The sequence below is a fragment of the Lissotriton helveticus genome, chromosome 6, assembly GCF_964261635.1.
Source record: "Lissotriton helveticus chromosome 6, aLisHel1.1, whole genome shotgun sequence".
Taxonomy (NCBI): Eukaryota; Metazoa; Chordata; class Amphibia; order Caudata; family Salamandridae; genus Lissotriton; species Lissotriton helveticus.
In genome coordinates, this window is record NC_136067.1 from 947,253,768 (window position 1) to 947,274,163 (window position 20,396).

The 20,396-nt window shown below is 44.8% G+C and overlaps 1 protein-coding gene across 2 annotated transcripts in view; it reads right to left on the reverse strand.

Annotated features, from left to right (window-relative positions):
* The window catches only part of RMDN2 (regulator of microtubule dynamics 2), a 702,094-nt gene that overhangs the window by 649,821 nt on the left and 31,877 nt on the right, over positions 1–20,396 (reverse strand). For both annotated transcript variants that reach the window (XM_078648597.1, XM_078648595.1), the window contains exon 2: positions 19,895–20,363. In XM_078648597.1, the coding sequence (XP_078504723.1) occupies positions 19,895–20,349 (455 nt within the window). In that variant the 5' untranslated portion in view covers positions 20,350–20,363. The remainder of the gene's footprint in view (positions 1–19,894; positions 20,364–20,396) is intronic.

Consider the following 20,396-nt stretch of genomic DNA (forward strand, 5'->3'; position numbering starts at 1 on the left):
GAATAAGAGCAATCAATTCCCTAATCCATTCTTGATTTATTTTGGGAACTTTTTGCTGAGACAGGCTGTCGCATTGAAAGCCCGACCTAACTCTCCAGTAACAGTGGAAACAGTTACCTTTTTTGTTAGATCAGATTTAAGTAAAGCGACAATGGACCGGCGCTGGAAGCTGCGCCAATTTATAGATCCGATAAAAGATTTAGGTGCTCAAGCTTTTTTGCAAGAACCAGCACGGTTAAAAGTCTTTAAAGATGGATGTACCTATTTCTTTACTGAAGAAAAGGAAATAGGTCAAGCAGTGCATAAGTGGCAAACTGATGCTGTGGAAAAGACACAGAACAAGAGACTATAAAAGTTTTTTTTTCTTGCTTGAACTGCTGTTCTTCATTAAATCTAGCTGGCTATAATCGACCGGTGGTATCTAGGTGTAATCACTTTTTTCCTTTTTTCTTAGTCCTGTCTGGGATAGTTAGGTAACTTTCTCCACTGGAAATGTATCTCTTTCTGTTTTGGTGGATATTCTTGAGGGATATTTATCTCCCTTTTTTTTCCTGATGTATTTAGTAGTAAAAACTTAGGCGCTATCTTAAATGTTGTTGATATAGCACAGAGTGTGGGGGTGATCTCGAGGGCTGTGATTCTGTACCGCTGCTAAGTCAGCGTCAGCTGGTAAAGAGGGGAGGGAGGGGGGAGTCCTCTTCTATGGGACAGGAGGGTGGGGGGTTGGAGTTTTGTTGGGGAGGTAAGTCTAAGGGTGTTGTAGAGAGGCAAAAAAATTCATCATTGGGGCACAGCTGGATTAAGGAAAATGGAAGGTTTTTAGCTAGGTTTTTATTTTTTGTGCTACAAGGCGAGACACTAAAACTTACTCTTTTTGTTTCGAATCTAAAAGCGGAAATGGAGACTCGGTTGAAGTGCGAAAACTGAATTATGAACCAGGTTAAATGTATGGCCTGGAACGTTTCAGGTCTCAATAGTGTAACTAAGAGACAGTTAGTCCGCGAAGAATTACGAATGTATCAGCCACATTTGGTCTTCTTAACAGAAACTCATCTTGCCTATAAAGATCGGAGCACATTGAAACATTTAGGATATGATATTATTATTTGTACTACCCAATCTGTATCTATAAAGGGAGTGGCCATATTAAAAGACAAAAGGTTTCATTGCAGGGTGATTAAGACTCAGTCTGATCAATGGGGGCGCTGGGCGTTTGGCACAGTTTGAATTAAAGGGTAAAAAGTTTGTGGCTTGTGCAGTATATGGCCCTAACGTGGACGATCCTGCTATATTTGAACACCTCAATCTAGAATTATTAAACTGGGAGGGCGAAAAATTGATTATGGGAGACTTTAACTGTGTAATAGATTACGGCATCGACTCTACTGGGAAATGTAGTAATATTAGGATGCGGAAGGCTCGGGCTGCAATACTTCAGCTGGCAAGGCTTCAGTCGGTTATGGATGAATGGAGGCATTTGTATCCAACTATAGCGGGCTACACATTTTATTCAGCTCCCCACAAATGGTATTCTAGGATAGATATGACCTGGTTATCGGACAGTCTAATTTTAACATCGGATATGGAAATATGCCCCTGGGTCACTTCAGACCATAACCCCATTATTCTATTCTTCCAGGTTGAAGTAGAGAAAAGGGAAGGTAAGCTTTTTTCTTTTCCAAGGTATTTGCTGTCAGACAGCGAATATCTTGTTAAAATGACCGAACATCTTGAGGAATTCTTTATGGTTTAACTATTTTTTTTGAAAATGTCATCAAAAGGAAAAGCAATAAGGACAACAATCACCTTCGAATCATACTCCGGCACAATGACATAAAAGTGAATGGGGTTCAATGCAGGTACGTTGCGGTCTCCAAAGTATAGTCTAAGTAACCCCCAGCCGCTGAGATGTCGAGCTTGGTGATAATAACAAAAGAAGAACCTCCCCCCCACCCCGCCCCCCCCTTCCCTCCCCGTCCAGTGCTCACAACTTTCTCTGTGTTCCCGTTCTCTCTGATCCGCTGGTCCATTCCCTCCATCTCTGCCCTTAGGGGTCTGTCTCCTGTGGCTCCGTGAGCCTCAGCAGCCGGAGGTATCTGGGACAGGTGAGTTCCCTGAATTCTGTGACCAAGAGTGATCCAAAAGGTTGCCAAAGCTCCTCATACTGATCTCCCTCCCCCGCCATGGTGAGTGAGAGTTTTTCCATGCCCAGCACGTGCCACAACCTGTGCAGCCAGCCGGTGAAGGAAGGGACTGTGTCGGCGCGCCAGTGTGCAAGGATGTTTTGCACTGCTGAGCCTAGTACAATGGCCATTTGGCGGCCTCTGCGTGATGGTAAGGGATATGTAAGGGACTTAGGCAGCCCCAACAGCACATAAGCTGGGAAGCGCGGAAGCTCGGTTTGAAAGTGTTTGTCTACGTCATCTAGCACCGGTGTCCAGTACGCTTGAAGGTGGCTGCATTCCCAAAACATGTGGACCAGGTTGCCAACCTGGCCGCAACCCCGCCAGCAGTTGTTCACTTTGCTACGATCCATCTCGTGCAAGCGTTCCGGAGTGTAATACCAATATGTCGTTATTTTTGTAAGTGTCTCCGTAAGTCCTATGTGGTATGCGGAGTGTCGTGCCCTGTATGAAATCTTCTCCCACTCTTTATGACTAAAAGCCCTGCCCAATTCCCTCTCCCATCGCTCCCTGATGGGGTTGTAAATGTGCGTTTGTGGTGTCTGCAGCATTTTGTATAGATCAGATATAAGTTTAGCATTTGAGGTGCGAGACAGGAGCCACCGTTCATATGGGAAAAACCGTCTGTCTGCGTCTGCCCGCACCTCCGGCTGAAGTGCCCAGTGTCTGACTTGAAGGTACCGCATCCGGTCTGTCTCTGGTAAGGTACACTCTTGTGTAAAGTGGGTAAATGGAAGCACTCCCTCCGGGCTGTAGATGTGGTATAAAAAGCGGCAGCCCGCCGGTCTCCAATGCACAACGTCCGATTTCTCCATGCCTGGTGTAAAGTCTGGGTTATCTAACAGCGGTGTGAGCGGGGACGGGAAAGTTGTGAGGCCGTGTGTGAGGCTGGTGGTGTCCCATACCTCCATAGGGATGCGTGTGATGAATGAGGCATACAAATTAGCAGGCCTGTGGCCCTTCCGGAGAAAGGGGATTTCCTGCAATGGCTGGCCTGCTACAGCCTGGTCCTGGAAGAGCCAGTGTTTCTCCGACTCCCACTTGCTCCATTCCACCAAGTAGTGCAATTGCGCCGCCTGATAGTATTTGTGCAGGTCCGGTGTAGGAGAGTAGGGTCTGCTATCCTATGGTCACCCCATTTCTTTGCTTTTTGCTTCACTGGTTTTTGACTTAATGTGGCTGTGGGCCTGCTAATCAGACCCACAGCCCTGCTGTTCTCTCTCTAAATTCACAACATGTACTTTAGGTACATCACCAATTGGGATTGGGTCACCTTATGAGCCCCTGTACAGTGTACTATAGGTACCCAGGGTATAGGTGCATCCAAGGCCTACCAGGGGCTGCAGCATATATTTTGCCACCCATGGCTGGCCATCCAAACTGACACAACTGGCTGATCACTCAGCTGGGGCAAGGTTGTGTAATCACCCCTTGCTTAGATATAGCATTCCTATGTCTAAACCTATATCTGTACTAATATGCACCTATAAGTCACTCCTATGGCAGGCCTTAACAATCCTGAAGGCAGAGTGCTTGGTTTTATGTGAGATGGTGCTCTAGCATGAGCTGAGCCGGTCTGCAGCTTTCGGAACCATGTCCTTATAGCTGTTCTAGGATAATGCCATACCATATACTCTTAAGTGCATTATGAACCTCGCGGTTAAATGCTATCTTTGGTTTGGCTTTATCAAAACATGTCGTGTAAGGTGTCTTAGCTTTGGAATACTACCCCCTCACCAATTCTGGCGACGGGGGTAGCATTTCACCCTTCTAGAGGGAGAAGACATGTTACTTCCATTAATCCCGGTTAAAGTTAACCAGAGCCTCAGCATCACAAAATGGATGATGCTGCCACAGACACAAGTCTGGCCTCCTGCTGCTGGACGAAACTCCGGCAGGGGAAGTCTGGACAATAGGTTTCCTGTCACAGGGAGGTGCTAGCACCACCTCAGACAGGAGATAGTGGATTGGGGCAGGGAGGGCTGAATGAAACTAGACACTGCCTGGGACACAAGGTGTCCCATGCATAGGCCAGTTCAAACCTGTGCTGGGGCACTCCAGCCCCAGCTCTGGCACGAAACTGGACAAAGGGAAAGGGGTGTAACCACCCCCTTCCTGGGTCCCACCCTTAGGAGGAACCTAGCAGGTAATCCAGCCCCTTGATTTGGAATAAAGGTAGGAGCTGTGTCCTTAGACTTTAGATAATCCTGACTGAAACTCTGATACAAAACTTTGGACCCTTCAACATGCTACTCGACGTAGAAGACTGAAGAATCTCTCTTGTGGTCAAGGAGTGACCACCCTGTGCAAGCAGGCACCATCAAGCGCGCAACGGTTTGCTTTGTTGTTGCTCCCGCCGGAGCTCGTACGACAGAGACCGACAAGAACCGGACTTCCAGACATCCAACAGCCCGATCCACAGCCACAGCAAAGCTGAGACCTGTGGAGGCGACGAGAGACGTGGGACCGGCCATCTTGGAAAGCCAGCGAAGTGCTTTCTGTGCAGCTCCTGAGGCACCCTCGAAGCTGTGCATTGGGGATTGAGAAGCCCCAGCCCCGAGCATCCTTTGCACCGAAGATCACCTCTCCACACTCACCGAGTGCTGCGTGGGGCCTTTTTTGCATTTTCCTGCTGGACGCGTCTGTCCGGTCACTTGCCCGTTAGCTAGTGGCCTCTGTGACGACGAACCTTCGAATTTTCAACGCTGGTCTGGTTGCTCCAGACTGGCCCTTGCTCCCCTGAAAAGAAGCGGCCCATCAGACCTTGCTGGTCTGATCCAGAAGCCATCTTCGAGTCCTGCGTGGGTTGCATTTGCCAAGGCCTGTTGACTCCGAATCGAGATCCGACACCGTCGACAGCAAGAGCCTTCGTGGGACAGTCCGTGTCCAGCACCTGGTCGTCATCGACACCTCCTGGTCCACGTGGCAGCGGAGACAAGCTTCACGACATCACCTCACCTGATCGCAACCAGACATCGCCTGGTTCCTTCCTGGTCACTGGCTAGTGACCCAGACTCTGTCCCCTTTGCTTTCAGGTGCTCTACATCTTCGATACACCCTTGGATCCAACCGGACTCTTCTCTCCTGGTTGCCTGCAGCATCTTTTCTCCAAGGCTCCATAGAACTCCACGATGAAACCCGAAACACTTTGACACCTATGCACCTGCTTCCTGTGAGTGAGGTAACGCGAGTACTGCGGTGCTCCTGTAGAGATTTACACTCCTAGTGTCCTAGTTTTAAGTGGTTAAGTACTAGTCCAGTCGGAAGACTTCCAAATCTGCAACTTTCTAACTTTACGCACCCATTGACTTCTATAGGTGCACGCGTGTGCATCTAGACACTGCACCCGTATCCTGTGGGCCCCTGTGGGCACCTGTGGGCCTCCTGCTCCCTAACTGCTGTTAGTCCAGTGTAGCCCCAGCGATTCCCAAGGCCCTAGGCCTTACCATTGTTCGTGACGTGGTTCTTATACTACTATTTTAGTATATGGTTTTACAGGGCACCAGGGCCTATCCATATTTGTGCAACTTTTGTATGTTATAGTAAGTTACTTGTTATACGCTTGTGCTCCTGTGCTCATAAAGAGTTAATGGGATTTATTTAGAAATAAATACATATATATTTTGAATATATAACCTGTGTGGTGTCCTTCCATTTGGTTTTAAAAGGTTTGCATATGGTAAAACAGCTGGCTTCACATGCCCTCTTGAGTTTAGCCTAAGACTGCTTTTGTCCATGCTACCACTAGGATAGCTGGTCTATAAGGTTGACTTTACAACCATCACCATAAGGGTTGTTTGGACTGGTGCAAGGTGCTTACTAGAATAGTGAACATCATATACCAGGCCAACTTCTCACATTAGTGTGCAGCGGTTGGGATTTGAGCTTGCTGTTTTACCATTATAATGTTTGATATCATTTGAAAGATCACATTAGGTACCATAGGTACATTAACAAAGCTTAAAATACTTAAGTTCTACTGAACTTAGCTGTTGTAGAGGAAAGGGCCTAGCACACCCTGACTACAACTCCTAGAGAGTTTCTAGTAGGTAAACACTCAGTGTAGGTAGGTGCACACACCACACCTCACTAGACATGTCTGGCACAGGTGAACCCTCTGGTTCTCTACCTGTGGTAAGTGACCCTACCAAGGCACCCTCCAGATATGATATGCTCAACTTTCGAGAGATGAGGTCATTGTGTACCTCAAGGAAGTTGAAACAGTGTTCCAACCCTACCATCCAACACCTGATAGAAGTCCTAGAGGCAGGTGATCTGGAGAGGGCCTCTAAACCAGGTCCCCCAGAGAACACAGGTGAAGGTGTCCCCTCCACAGAAGATGACCCCCTAACCCCAGAAGTAGAGGAGGAAGAGGAGGAGGAAGATTCTGATGGAGATGGTAGCCAGGTCCAAGTCAGGAGGCTTAGCCAGGCTAACCTAAGCTTACATGAGAATGGAGAAGGGTTTCACCTTTCCAGACCTAATAGTAGGCTTCTCCCAGGCAATAGAAGGGAAATATATCCCTTCCAGGGAGTCTCTCCTCTCTAATGCCTCAAGGGGTTCTCAAAGGGGAATGACTTCCCCCCAGAGAAGAGAACATGAGGCTAGGATGAGAGCTGTCCAACTTCAGATAGAGAAAGAGGAAACAGCCCAGGCCCAAGCTAAACTTGCTTCAGCAAGGGAGCAAAAGTTAAGTGGGTTAGATTCCACTGGTGGCAGCAATATCCCTAAGGATAAAGACAGGTCCTATGATCATAGAAACCTGAGTAAGATTGTGCCCCCCTACAAAGATGGGGATGACATCCACAAGTGGATAACTGATTTGGAGAGGGCCTGCATGGTACAGCAGGTTCCCCAAGGTGAGTGGGCAGCAATCTTGTGACTCTCCTCTTCAAAAAAAGGAAGAGACAAACTCCTCACGGTTAGCCATGAGGATGCTAAAAACTACTCTGTCCTAAAGAGTGCTCTGATTGATGGGTTTGGCTTAACCACTGAACAGTACAGGTTAATGTTCAGAGATACCCAGAAGACACAGACTCAGGACTGGACTGATTGTGTTGATTGTGCCACTAAGGCTCTGGAAGGTTGGTTACTGGGAAGTAAAGTTAAGGACTATACAGGATTGTATAATTTGATCATGAGAGAACAAATCCTTAATAATTGTCAGAACCAGTTGTTGCACCAACACCTGATTGACTCAGATCTGACCTCTCCCCAAGACTTGGGAAAGAAGGCAGACAAATGGGTCAGAACCAGGGTTAAGCAGAGACCCCAGAACCAAGGTGGTGACCAGAAAAAGGCAGACCAAAGGGGTGGAGATCAAAAACAAAAAGACCAGAAGTCTTCTTCAGGCCCCCAAAATACTTCTAATGAGGGGGGGGTCCCAAAATTCCAAGAAAAAGAAGAAAGAAGGTCCAAAGAAACCTTGGTGCAATTATTGTAAAACTGCCTCTCACTGGTTTAGTGAGTGCACCAAGAAAGGTACAGCCCCTACCACTGCAGCCCCTAAGGCACCTGCACCCCCTAGTACAGTCAGCAATGGTAGTTCCCAACCCAAGTCTATAGTGGGGTTAACCAAGGGTACTGAGGTGGATCCTGGCCTAGTCAGGATTCCTACTCAGGCTGTCCTGATCTGTGATGTGGACATGGCTATGTCCCACAAAAGGGGTTTGGCTACAGCCCCTTTGAGCTTTTGTTTGGGCATCCTGTAAGAGGACCCCTATGTCCACTACTGTGAGTCCCAATACTTTGGGCAAGTACAGACAGACACCTTTTATAAATGATAACGTGGCTCAAGCTTACAGGGACACATGTGCCAGTGTCACTATGGTGACACCTAACTTTGTGAACCCTGGACAGATTGTACTGGGTGATAATTACCTAGTGACCAATGCTAGCAATGTCACTACTACACATAGTGTGGCAGTTGTTAATTTCTCCTGGGGAGGGGTAACTGGCCTCAAAAGAGTTGTGGTAAGTGCAGACCTCCCAGTTGAATGTCTTTTGGGCAATGATCTAGAAAACTCAGTATGGTCAGAAGTGGAGTATAGGACTCATGCAGAGATGCTAGGTATTTCAGCATATGTCCTTGCTGTGACCAGGTCACAGGCCGAAAAGTGCTTACCTGAACCTGTGCTGGATCTTGAAACTATAGACCAGACACAACCCAAGAGAAAGAGCAAGAGGGTTAAGGCAGTGCCCTCCCCCCTGCCTCAGGTTGAGGATCAGCCCTGCCAGGAGGATGATTCTGTGATCCAAGAGGGAACTGTCCTAGAAGAGCTTGAACCTGATCAGGTTGAGTTTCTTGGGACAGGGGGACCCTCAAGGGCAGATCTGGGGCAGGCTCAGTTAACTTGACCCTCTCTTGAACCCCCCCAGACAGCAGGCCGCTGCTGAAGCTGCTGGGAATGCTCAAGGTACTCATAAAGTGTATTGGGATGATGGGCTCCTTTATTCAGAGGCTAGAGACCCCAAGCCTGGTGCTTCCAGGAGGTTGGTTATACCGCTGCAATTTAGGGGCTTCCTTCTTACCTTGGCCCATGATATTCCCTTAGCAGGACATCTAGGCCAGAACAAGACTTGGGACAGGCTTGTCCCTCACTTTCACTGGCCCCATATGTCAGAAGATGCCAAGGAGTTTTATCGCTCCTGTGTTACCTGCCAAGCCAGCGGCAAATCAGGTGGCACAACAAAGGCCCCCCTCATACCACTACCTGTGGTGGGGATACCCTTTGAGAGAGTGGTGATAGACATTGTTGGCCCAATGGACCCCCAAACAGCATCTGGGCACATATTTATACTGGTGGTAGTGGATCATGCCACCAGGTATCCAGAAGCTATTCCCCTGAGGACCACAACAGCTCCTGTTGTGGCAAGGGCCCTACTTGGAGTTTTCTCCAGAGTGGGCTTTCCAAAGGAGGTTGTCTCTGACAGAGGTGCAAACTTCATGTCAGGATATTTGACTGCTATGTAGAAGGAGTGTGGTGTTAATTATAAATTCACCACACCCTACCATCCACAGTGCAATGGGCTTGTTGAAAGATTCAACAAGACCCTCAAAGGGATGATAAAAGGGTTACCTGAAAAGCTTAGACGAAGATGGGACATTCTTTTACCCTGCCTTCTGTTTGCTTACAGAGAGGTCCCACAAAAGGGGATTGGCTACAGCCCTTTTGAGCTTTTGTTTGGGCATCCTGTAAGAGGACCCCTATGTCTTGTGAGGGAAGGATGGGAGTTACCTCTCAAAAAGCCTAAACAAGATAGGGTGGACTATGTACTTGGTCTCCGCTCCAGGATGGCTGACTATATGGAGAAGGCTTCGAAAAACCTTGAGGCTAGCCAAGAACTTCAAAAAGCTTGGCATGACCAAAAGGCTGTGCTGACTGAGTACCAGCCAGGACAGAAGGTGTGGGTGTTGGAGCCAGTGGCCCCAGCAGCACACCAGGACAAATGGTCTGGACCCCACACCATTGTTGAGAAAAAGGGAGAGGTCACCTACTTGGTGGACCTTGGCACCCCTAGGAGCCCCCACAGGGTGCTCCATGTCAACAGATTTAAGGCATATGTTGACAGGGCAGACATGGGCTTGCTCATGGCTACAGATGGGAAACAGGAGGAAGAGAGGGACACTCTCCCAGACCTGTTGACTCAGAAGCCTGATGATGGTTCAGTTGATGGAGTGGCCTTGGCAGGCAGCCTCACTGACCAACAGCAATGGGGCTGCAGACACGTGATACAGGCCTATAGACATATGTTTTCCCTAACACCTAGGCAGACTAACTGGTGCACCCATGAGGTTGACACTGGTGACAGTCTGCCTGTGAAGAGTAAAATCTACAGGCAACCTGGCCATGTCAGGGACTGTATAAAGACTGAGGTGCAGAAAATGCTGGAGTTGGGAGTAATTGAGCCATCAGAGAGCCCCTGGGCCAGCCCAGTAGTCCTTGTACCAAAATCTCCCACCCAAGATGGTAAGAGAGAGATGTGGTTCTGTGTGGACTATAGAGGTCTCAATGCTGTCACTAGGACAGATGCTCACCCAATTCCAAGAGCAGAGGAGCTCATTGATAGATTGGATTCTGCCTAGTTTCTGAGCACATTTGATTTGACAGCTGGCTATTGGCAAATCAGGTTAGCTGAGGATGCCAAGGCCAAAACTGCTTTCTCAACCCCAGGAGGTCATTATCAATTTGTGGTAATGCCCTTTGGTTTGAAGAATGCACCTGCCACTTTCCAAAGGTTGGTGAACCAAGTCCTTGCTGGGTTGGATGACTTTTGTGCAGCTTATCTAGATGATATTGCTGTCTTCAGCTCCACCTGGGAGGATCACCTGATCCACCTGAAGAAGGTTTTAGAGGCCTTGCAAAAGGCAGGCCTAACTATCAAGACTACAAAGTGCCAGATAGGGCAGAGTAAGGTTGTGTACCTGGGCCACCTTGTAGGTGGGGGCCAGGTTCAACCACTGGAGAGTAAGATCCAGACCATACAGGACTGGGCTCCTCCAACCACCCAGACACAGGTCAGAGCTTTCTTGGGCCTGTCTGGGTACTACAGAACATTTTTCAAGAATTATGGGTCCATTGTGACACCACTCAATGACTTGACTTCAAAGAAGATGCCAAAAAAGGTTCAGTGAACAGTTTACTGTCAAAAGGCATTTGATGACCTGAAGAAGGCCATGTGCTCTGCACCTATCTTAAAGAGCCCTGACTACTCCAAAGAGTTTATTGTCCAAACAGATGCTTCTGAGTTGGGGGTGGGAGCTGTGCTTTCACAACTTAATGTAGATGGTCAAGACCAGCCCATTGCTTTTATCAGCAGAAGGCTGACCCCTAGAGAGAAACGTTGGTCAGCTATTGAGAGGGAGGCCTTTGCTGTGGTTTGGGCCCTGAAGAAGTTGAGACCATACTTGTTTGGCACTCACTTCAAGATTCAGACCGACCTTAAGCCCCTCTTGTGGCTAAATCAGATGAAGGGTGAAAATCCCAAACTGCTCAGGTGGTCTATTTCCCTACATGTGATGGACTTTACAGTGGAGCACAGACCAGGGACTGACCATGGCACTGCAGATGGTCTCTCCAGGTATTTCCACTTAGAACATGAAGACTTATCTGGTCAAGGTTAAGTTTAATGTCCCTGCGTTTGGGGGGGGGGGGGTTATGTAGAAGAGTAGGGTTTGCTATCCTATGGTCACCCCATTTTTTTGCTTTTTGCTTCACTGGTTTTCAATTTAATGTGGCTGTGGGCCTGCTAATCAGACCCACAGCCCTGCTGTTCTCGCTCTAAATTCACAACATGTACTTTAGGTACATCACCAATTGGGATTGGGTCACCTTATGAGCCCCTGTACAGTGTGTGTACTATAGGTACCCAGGGCATAGGTACATCCAAGGCCTACCAGGGGCTGCAGCATATCTTTTGCCACCCCTGGCTGGCCATCCAAACTGACACAACTGGCTGATCACTCAGCTGGGGCAAGGTCGTGTAATCACCCCTTGCTTAGATATAGTATTCCTATGTCTAAACCTATATCTGACCTAATAAATTTACGTTTAATCATTTAAATATTCAGGAGCACTTCTACCGGATCTGCTCCAATTTTAAATTAATATCTTGAGTGAAAAACACAAAAGCCACTACAACCCAAAAACAGACATACAATGTATTTAATTCATTGTCTCATGTTTTGATTTCAGTTTATGCAATAATGAAAAGTTCCAATAATTAAAATTCAATAGAAAGGTTGCCCAAAGGAGCGTGCAAAGGAGTGTGATCAGAGTGTTAAGTGAGTAAAGAAAAGAAAGGAATTCACAGCAATAAATATCACAATTTTACATTATTTATAAATCAATGACGGTATTCTAAATTATGCCGTATTGACTACCTGGCCAAAAAGAAAAAATTACCACATAACTATTATATACAGAGTTTTTAGAGACATTTATGTCATCAATGAGCACTGTATTAGGTAAAGAATTATGGTCCAGGGTAAGGAGAGAGCGTCGACGTTTCGACTCGACTTAGGGCCAACCGGTCATTTGAACCTGGGGCATGCGAGTCTTCATCAGAACAAAAGGATAAAAAGATGGGCAACCAAGGGATGTCGATGAACCTACAGAAATGTAATAATAAAGGGGGGTGTTACCCAATAGTAGTGGCAAGGTTAATTCAATCTAAAACAATAGAGAAGGGGTTTTGGCTTACCCTAAGTAGTAGAACCAACAAGGTATGTATCCTTTAACACGTGCTCCTGTAAAACAAATTATACAGTGCATCTAGACTTGATCCTTTTAAAAGGATCAAGTCTTGCCACTACTATTGGGTAACACCCCCCTTTATTATTACATTTCTGTAGGGTCATCGACATCCCTTGGTTGCCCATCTTTTTATCCTTTTGTCCTGATGAAGACTCGCATGCCCCAGGTTCAAATGAACCGGTAGCGGCCCACTCACTGCCACCCATCTTGCGAGGGGCATGGGGATTTCTCTTGGGAGGATCGCAAAGTGTTGGGGTTCCTCAGGAGAGTCAATACCCAGCAGGGCACACGTGTCGCGTAGTGATCTAATTTGATGTAGAGACCCCTGCCATTTGAAGACTAGTCGGAAGGGGTGGCCCCATGAGTAGAGAAATCCCTTGTCTCTGAGAAACGTTGTGGCAACTCGGAAAGCCTTCCTCTTATGTAGGGTGATGGCGGGGAGGTCTCGATACAATGCCCCCTGGTGTCCCTGGTAGCTTAGGGGCTGTTTCCACCGTGCTGCCTGGAGGAACCTCTCCTTCAAAGGGTAGTCAGGTGGCGGGGCAGGGGCCCGGCGCGCAATTTGCTCTGTCTATGCGTATGGGAAAATCAGTGGCCTCCCCCAGAATGTCCCTGAACATCTCCTGTAAGAAGCGTGTGACATTGTCCCCTTCCGCTTTGGACGGAACACCTCATACCCTGATGTTGTTCCGCCGAGAGCGGTTCTCGAGGTCCTCCATGTGTGCCTGGAGATCCACTTGTTGGTCCTTCAGCCGGATAACTTCCTGCTGTAGCAGATCAATCTTGAGGAATTCTTTAGAGAGAATACAGGGACAGCATCCCCGTTAATTGTTTGGGATACTATGAAAGCCTACGTTCGTGGTAATACGCAAAAATTCATTTTACTACAGAATAAAAACCGCAAAGGGGAGATGGAGATACGTGTGAATGCTCTGCGTACTATTGAGAAACAGCATGTCAAGGCAGTAAAAAATGCTCAGAGGAATCAAGATAGTTTGCTCCTATCGTTAATAGATGCAAGAACTTTGGTGAAGCAATTCCTCAAGGACAAATTGTGGCTAGTTATAATAAATATCGATTAAAACAATATGAATATGGGAACATATAGGGCAGATGCTTGCCTATCAGACAGCGGAGGCGAAGGCTAAAACAAAGTTAAATGCAATAAAGGGCATGGATGGGCGGTTATATACCAAGTCTTCAGCTATTTTAGAGCAATTTCTGTTGTTCTATAAGCAGCTCTACTCACTCACTTGGACATCAAATGAAGAGGAGATACCTAGATATCTCCAACATAGCTGTCTGCCTACAGTAGAACCTGAGGAAGCCTCTATGTTATATATGACTGTAACTGTGGAAGAAGTGGATCTGGCAGTCTTAGCATTGCCAATAGGGAAGGCTGCTAGGGATGACTCAATACCATTAGAATTCTATAAATCTTTTTAAAAGATTTTGCTTTTGCCTCTCAGTAGGGTAATACAATCTGTGTCTGCAAGTGGGCGGGTACCGGAGTCGTGGTGTATGACACAAATTGTGTTTTTTCAAAAAAAAAAAGGGCAAAGCACCAACAGAATGCAGGTCATACCAGCCCATTTCTCTTATTAACGCGGACGCCAAGATATTTTCAAAAGTCTTGGCGACTCCTCTGGCCCAGTTAATGCTGCAATTAGTCTCTGAGAGACAGCATGGGTTTATCATGGGTAGGGACACTACTTACCATGTCAATATGGCTATTGGAGCGTTTGATTTTGCTAAGAAAAAAAAGATAGACTTCGGTATGATTCTTTTAGACGCCGAAAAGGCATTTGATCGGGTCAGGTGGGAGTTTTTATGGGCTGTACTAGTCAAGTTGTCTTATTCGGGTTCTCTGTCCATTCCATTTAGGACTCTATGTGGGACTAGGCAAGGTTGTCCCTGGTCTCCATTATTGTTTGCTCTATATATAGAGCCATTTATACGCACGTTACAATCTTGTATGCATATTAAGCCATTGGAATCTGCGAATTCCAAACTTAAGATCACGGCATACGCAGATGATATCGCGGTTTATGCAATTAATCCAGGCGAGGCCATGACAAGTATCAAAGAAGAAGCAGAGAAATTCTGTGATGTCTCAGGATATAAATTGAATGCTAACAAGACCCAAGTGCTCACTAACTTTGGGACTCAAAAATCAATCATTGGCGCTTGTACGACTGTGACCTATTTGGGGGTAAAGATAACAGCTAAAGTCAGTCAGATTATTGACCTAAATTATGTACCGCTTCTGAACGATACTACTAAACTGCTCAAAATCTGGCATAAGCTCCCTATAGGGTTATAGGGCCGATGCAATCTCATAAAAATGAAAATACTTTCTAAGTTTTTATACTTGTTTCGGTCTATTCCCTTAAAAGTCTCTAATATTTTCTTTAAAAAACTTGAGGGGATCTTTAGTAGTTTTATTTGGGGATATAAAAAACCTAGGAGGGCAATTGATTTGCTCAAATCGCCATTTGATCAAGGCGGACTTGGTTTTCCAGATTTTAAAATGTACTTTTGGGCTGCCTTTATGGGTCGTTTTCACAGACTGTTGGGCCTAGACCACACAGACTCAATCTTTAGTTTTATTTTAGGCAATCAGAGGGAGAAGTTCTTATATGGAATTAGAGAACCAAATTACTTTAAGCGAGTTAAGTTTAAGACGGTCAGAGACACTGTATTTATTTGGCCAGCTATGGTTGCTAGAACTAAATTGCCAGCATATCATGGAAAATGTCCATTATGGGGGAATCCTCTGTTTCCCCGAGGTGTTCCATGATCAAACATGGAAACTTTGGGCTAAGTATGGAATCATCTGCTTAGGCGATATATATGATGAGAAAATAATTAAATCATTCGAAAGTCTACAGCTACTTTTTAAACTTCCTACTCATTTTCTTTTCAAGTATTTACAGATCAGAGATTACTTGGCCCAAAATTTGGATGTTAAAGCAATAAGGCATTCTACTATCTGGGACTGTTTGTACGGAGGGAAAACTAAATCCCTAAGAGGGTTAATGTATGAACATTTACATAGTTTTAAACCAGATGGCAGCGAGAAATTAGCAGAGCGCTGGAGTCAAACTTTGGGTATATGTGTTACACCGGGAGTGATTAAAAAGGCTCTGGGTCAGGTCAAGGATTCAGTTCACTCTGTAAGTCTGCAACTCCAGCAATTGCGCATTACATGTATGTTGTACTACACCCCGGCAAAAATAACTAAATGGGCTCAGGGTAACACGATGGGGGGATAAGACTAGATGCTCTAAATGCGGATTATATGCTGCCAATCTGATACATATGTTTATTGAATGCCCAGAGCTAAAGGGGTTATTGGCGAAAAATCGAACCGTTACTTCAGCTTAAATTAGGCTTGGATTCCTCGCTTACTAATCTCGAAATATTACTGGGCTATAAGGAGGATAACTTGGCAGGCGCCCAACTTTTTTCAATTTTGATGGCGGCTGCCAGATTGGCCGTCACCCGGTTGTGAGTCTCTAAAGTACCGCCCTCGGTTGAGGATTGGTGATCTATTATTAGAGAGACGTACGGACTAGAGGCAGCCTTGGCTAAAACAAGGGGGGGTCCGTTCTTTAGTTAAGCTAGAATTACTGTGGAGACCATTGATTTTGGCTGGAATAATTTAATTATTGACAGTTCTGTATGAAATTGTTCTGTACCCCTTTTGTAACAATTTCTGCTCGTTTTTTTCTGTTTATTAGTGTCTTCGCCTAATGTGTAAATTTAAAACCTCCAGCTGATTTTTCTTTTTGTTATTGTTATTGTTGTATATATGTGCCCGCTTTGATGAAAATATATATATTTTTTAAATACATTTTAAAAAAGCAAGCACAGCAAAGCGTGGATATTGGTTACTTATCTTAAACACATCGTAAAAAGAATGAAGAGTGAATGAAGGTGTTTGAGGGCTTCAGCCAATCTTTTCGAGTAGGAGGTTTTTCTGTGGTTCATAAAAAGGCCTATAAATGGCTTAGGGGAATTAGTACAGCTAATAGGTCTCGCCTATGAGAGCTATTGACTTTACCAATGTCTTGTACCCATGCTGTACAGCAGTGCCCATGCTTTGCAGTGTGGCTACAACTAATTCTAAAAAGCACTATGACACAGCTAGGGCTAATGAGCTTTTATATTTTTCAAATGTGCATTTACGCTGGATATTTTATTGGCATGCTGCACCGCAGCCACGCTGCTATAAAAGTCGGCCTGTTAGGTTTCGGCACAACACCCCTAGGATTCTGTGCAAATCGGTTAACCTTCCCATGCATGAAATTGAAAAAATTTGACATTTGGCAAACAGTCCTACCACATAAAGAAAGCAATTTCGCCCATGTAGATGTCTTAGTGAAAATTCATTTGGAAGCAGACAACACCTGTTGTCACAATAACAGCAAAAACCAACTGTTGTCTCAATAAACATCGTTTTCAATGGAGAAAAAGGTTTCTTTAAAGGTCATGTGGCATGGTAAACAATTTCTACAAATGGCTAGAGTTTCAACAGGGATCACAGTGCGATCAGCAGAAAAAAAGCAATCAAGCAATCAATAATGCTCCAGAAAAAGAACAGGAAGCAAAGCCAGCATGCGCTGCCCAATTGGAAGGCAGCAAATAGGAGTGACAATGAAGCCAACAAACGTGAAGCAATGGGCGTGCTGCAAGCCCCTTCTTGTAAGCAATATCTCTTGCAAGTGAGAGCGCATGCAGCGGATGTATCCCTCGCAGGCAAGACTAAACACTTGCTATTGGTATAGAATATTTCCTTTTTACATGGCGAAACAAGTCACATGAGGTAGTAGATGCCCTTTAACAACTTCAACTCTGTATGCCACTGCAAAGATATGCATTTTGTCAATTATAATACTACTGTAGAGACTGAGTCCAACTAACAAGAAGGTGTCATAAGCACGTACTTAACCATCATTTAAAAGACAGTGATATTTTTTATTAACTCCTAATTAACTCGGGTACTCCTCCTTTTCTAGCAGAAACAATAATATAGTATTTGACACGGTGACACTGAAACAGTGTAAATTTTTCTATATAACAAAATATGAATCATGGAAGAATTCTAATTCCAAATTGGGAAGCTCAACAATCGTAGAATTTGGTGAAAGGGTTGTCCTACTTAAATGAGTGCATGAAGCCAAGGGAACAGGAGCAGCAAAGAGACATTCTTATAATAATATAATCAATTAATCTAACTCAGCATGCCACAGACCAACACTTAGCAGTTACTGTCAGGATTGGCGTACGTATTGGGGTGTGAATAAAATCATTTTCTGCAAACAATCAGCTAGTAATAATGAGAAGACACCAGATCTAAATTCACCCATGCTAGAACGCAAAAGAAAATATTATTCCTCTGTGTAGTATGTCCTGCAGTTTTAGCCAAAACCTCATGGCACTATTTGCCAATGCTCTTCTGATGCTCTTCAGTAGTGAATTGTGGGAGTCCAAACACATCTATCTTAGAAATTCAGATGCGTCCCAGTTGACCCTCCTATTTGCTTCAACTGTGTATTCCATTGGACCTCAGGCCAAAAGCTATACAGATGAGCTAGAGATGTGCTGCCAAAGGATGGCTTTTTGCAGAAAGGGGTGAGGTGACGGCGAACTAAAAACCTGGTGAGGAATTTATCCTTTCTCTTTTATCTAGATCCATGTGTGAGAGAAGTCAAAATTAAAGAACTAAATGAGGGATAAAGAAAGCACAAGGGTGCAAAAGGCATCAAAAGAAATCTATTTACTTTTTTAGTTTTGAGTAATATGCAGGCTATTAAGCTTGTTGCATGATGGACACATCAAAGCACAATTAGATACTGTGGGTGCTAGGTGTTGAAAGTCTGGGTTGTACTCAAATGAAAAAAAATATTTGGAGCTTCTTCTTGAATCAGGAGGGCAAAGCGAGTGGGAGGACTTGCTGCCTACTAAAGGGGAGAGGGTTGAGTCATGCTCTGGTGTGCTACCCACTAAAGCATCATCTGAATAGATCAGTTTTAAGTTCCTTCCTTGACATCAAATGCTTAACTGGGACATCAGATATAAGCTATTCCTTGAACTCTGCCTGTTCTGCTAGTGAGCTCCTTTTGCTTAATGCTAGAAAGGCAGTAAAGAGTAGGTAGAGGAGTGTCATTAAAAACCCACTTGACCAATGCTCCCTCTCTCTCTCTTTGTGAACAAGTGCAGTGTAGTTGAAAGGCTTAAACAGTTAACAACACCTTTGAGCAGACTAAATTTAGGATGTAAATCACAATTAAAAGTACACAAAACAGACTACTTCTTAAGAGGGCAGCCCACGAAGTCTAAACTTTGTAGCTCAATGTGTCATGAAAGGATGTAAGGTTTGTATTCTCAAAGGATAATCTGCTTCACGAAAATGCTCAAAATTGTGTTTGTTCTGTATTAAGAAGTATGAGTAACCTGTAGAATTGTTCAAATTGCTAATGCATGTGTCAACAAGAAAAATCAACAATTTGGCAAAGTATTTGAACACGAAGAAGACATGTGGGACATGTTTCCCAGGATTTTCTTCATAGCAAATTAGAAGATGCTGGGAGCATGAAAGATTATCATGCGCTATCTGATACTGTATCATTGAAGTGTTGCCTGAAGTACCTTCAATTTATACTGGAGTAAATTCCAGATGCACATGATGTTCCAGGCATTTCCAGATTTGACTGCGAGTAAACTTTTTTAAATGTACATAAAAATGCACACTGCTCCCATGCATCTCATGATCTTCAGTAAGTCTAAGTAAACAGAGCTCAGAAGGCATTGATTTGTGTCAAAGCTGAAAATGTGGATTTCAAAACTAATGTACTCTAGCAATCCTTCAAATTTTCCAACAGAATAAGACTGCTGTCAGAAGGAGTGTTTAAAAGAATCACAAATGTTGTCAGACATAGCGATCAAACTTAAAATTAAAAAAAATAACAAATCCCTGGTTTTAAAAAACAGGGAAGAATAGAGTGAAAAGGAGCGAGATCTAATGGAGTACATCTGTTGTGATCCAGCACGATGTTAGCTTTTAGCAAAATATGGGGTCACTAGATTGACTCACTGTGGACCTTAGTGACAAAGCTGCAAATGCAAAAGTAAGATATTTTATCAGTACATTTCCAACTTTAAGGGAAGTCATAAAGATTCCCAAGAGCTCACCCAGAAATCCACACCAGTTGAAGACTTCAACTATTCACTCAGGAAATTGAAGCATTTACTATTTGCAGCAGGTGGAAAGTTCTTAAACATGATGTTTAACTTTTTTTACTTTCTCCACAGAGTACATATATATTTTGTAAGGATCTCTACAATCTCTTCCTCCTGTCGATTCTCTCAAGGCTTAATCTGCATACTGTTTAAGCAGTGACCTGAGCCTTTTTAGGTTGACAGCTGTATATAACATTATCAGAGACTTACCCTCCTTCACTTTCTGCCTCTTCAGAGCTATGCAGTTCTGTTGAACCTCTCGCCGAGTCAAGTTTTTTCCTTTTGGATGCTTTATGGAGTGGGCTGATCCGGCGAGATTCTGGTTTGCCCCTGAGCTCGTCACGGATTTGGTCCTCTAGCTTTGGAATGCTCTCTTTCAGATATTTGACCTCATTCTTCAGTTCTTCCACACTCATCAACAAACAGTTCAGCTTGTCCAGCATCTGCAGCTGTCTTCCTTGCAATGCCACTATAGCACCTTGATTGTTCTGGACTGAGGCATGGGGTGGGGCTGACTGCAGTTTGTTTGAGAAAGACAGAAAGTTTGATAACTGAATGCCAGATCTTGGATTTCGACTCTTTTTGTACCACACAATGGCCAAGCTGATCCCTGCAGCTCCAGCCAACAATCCCGCTATCAATTCTTTACTGTCTGCCCGGGCCATATCTCCGTCTGCTTCTGCAATAATAAAAAAAAAGAAAAAGAAAGACA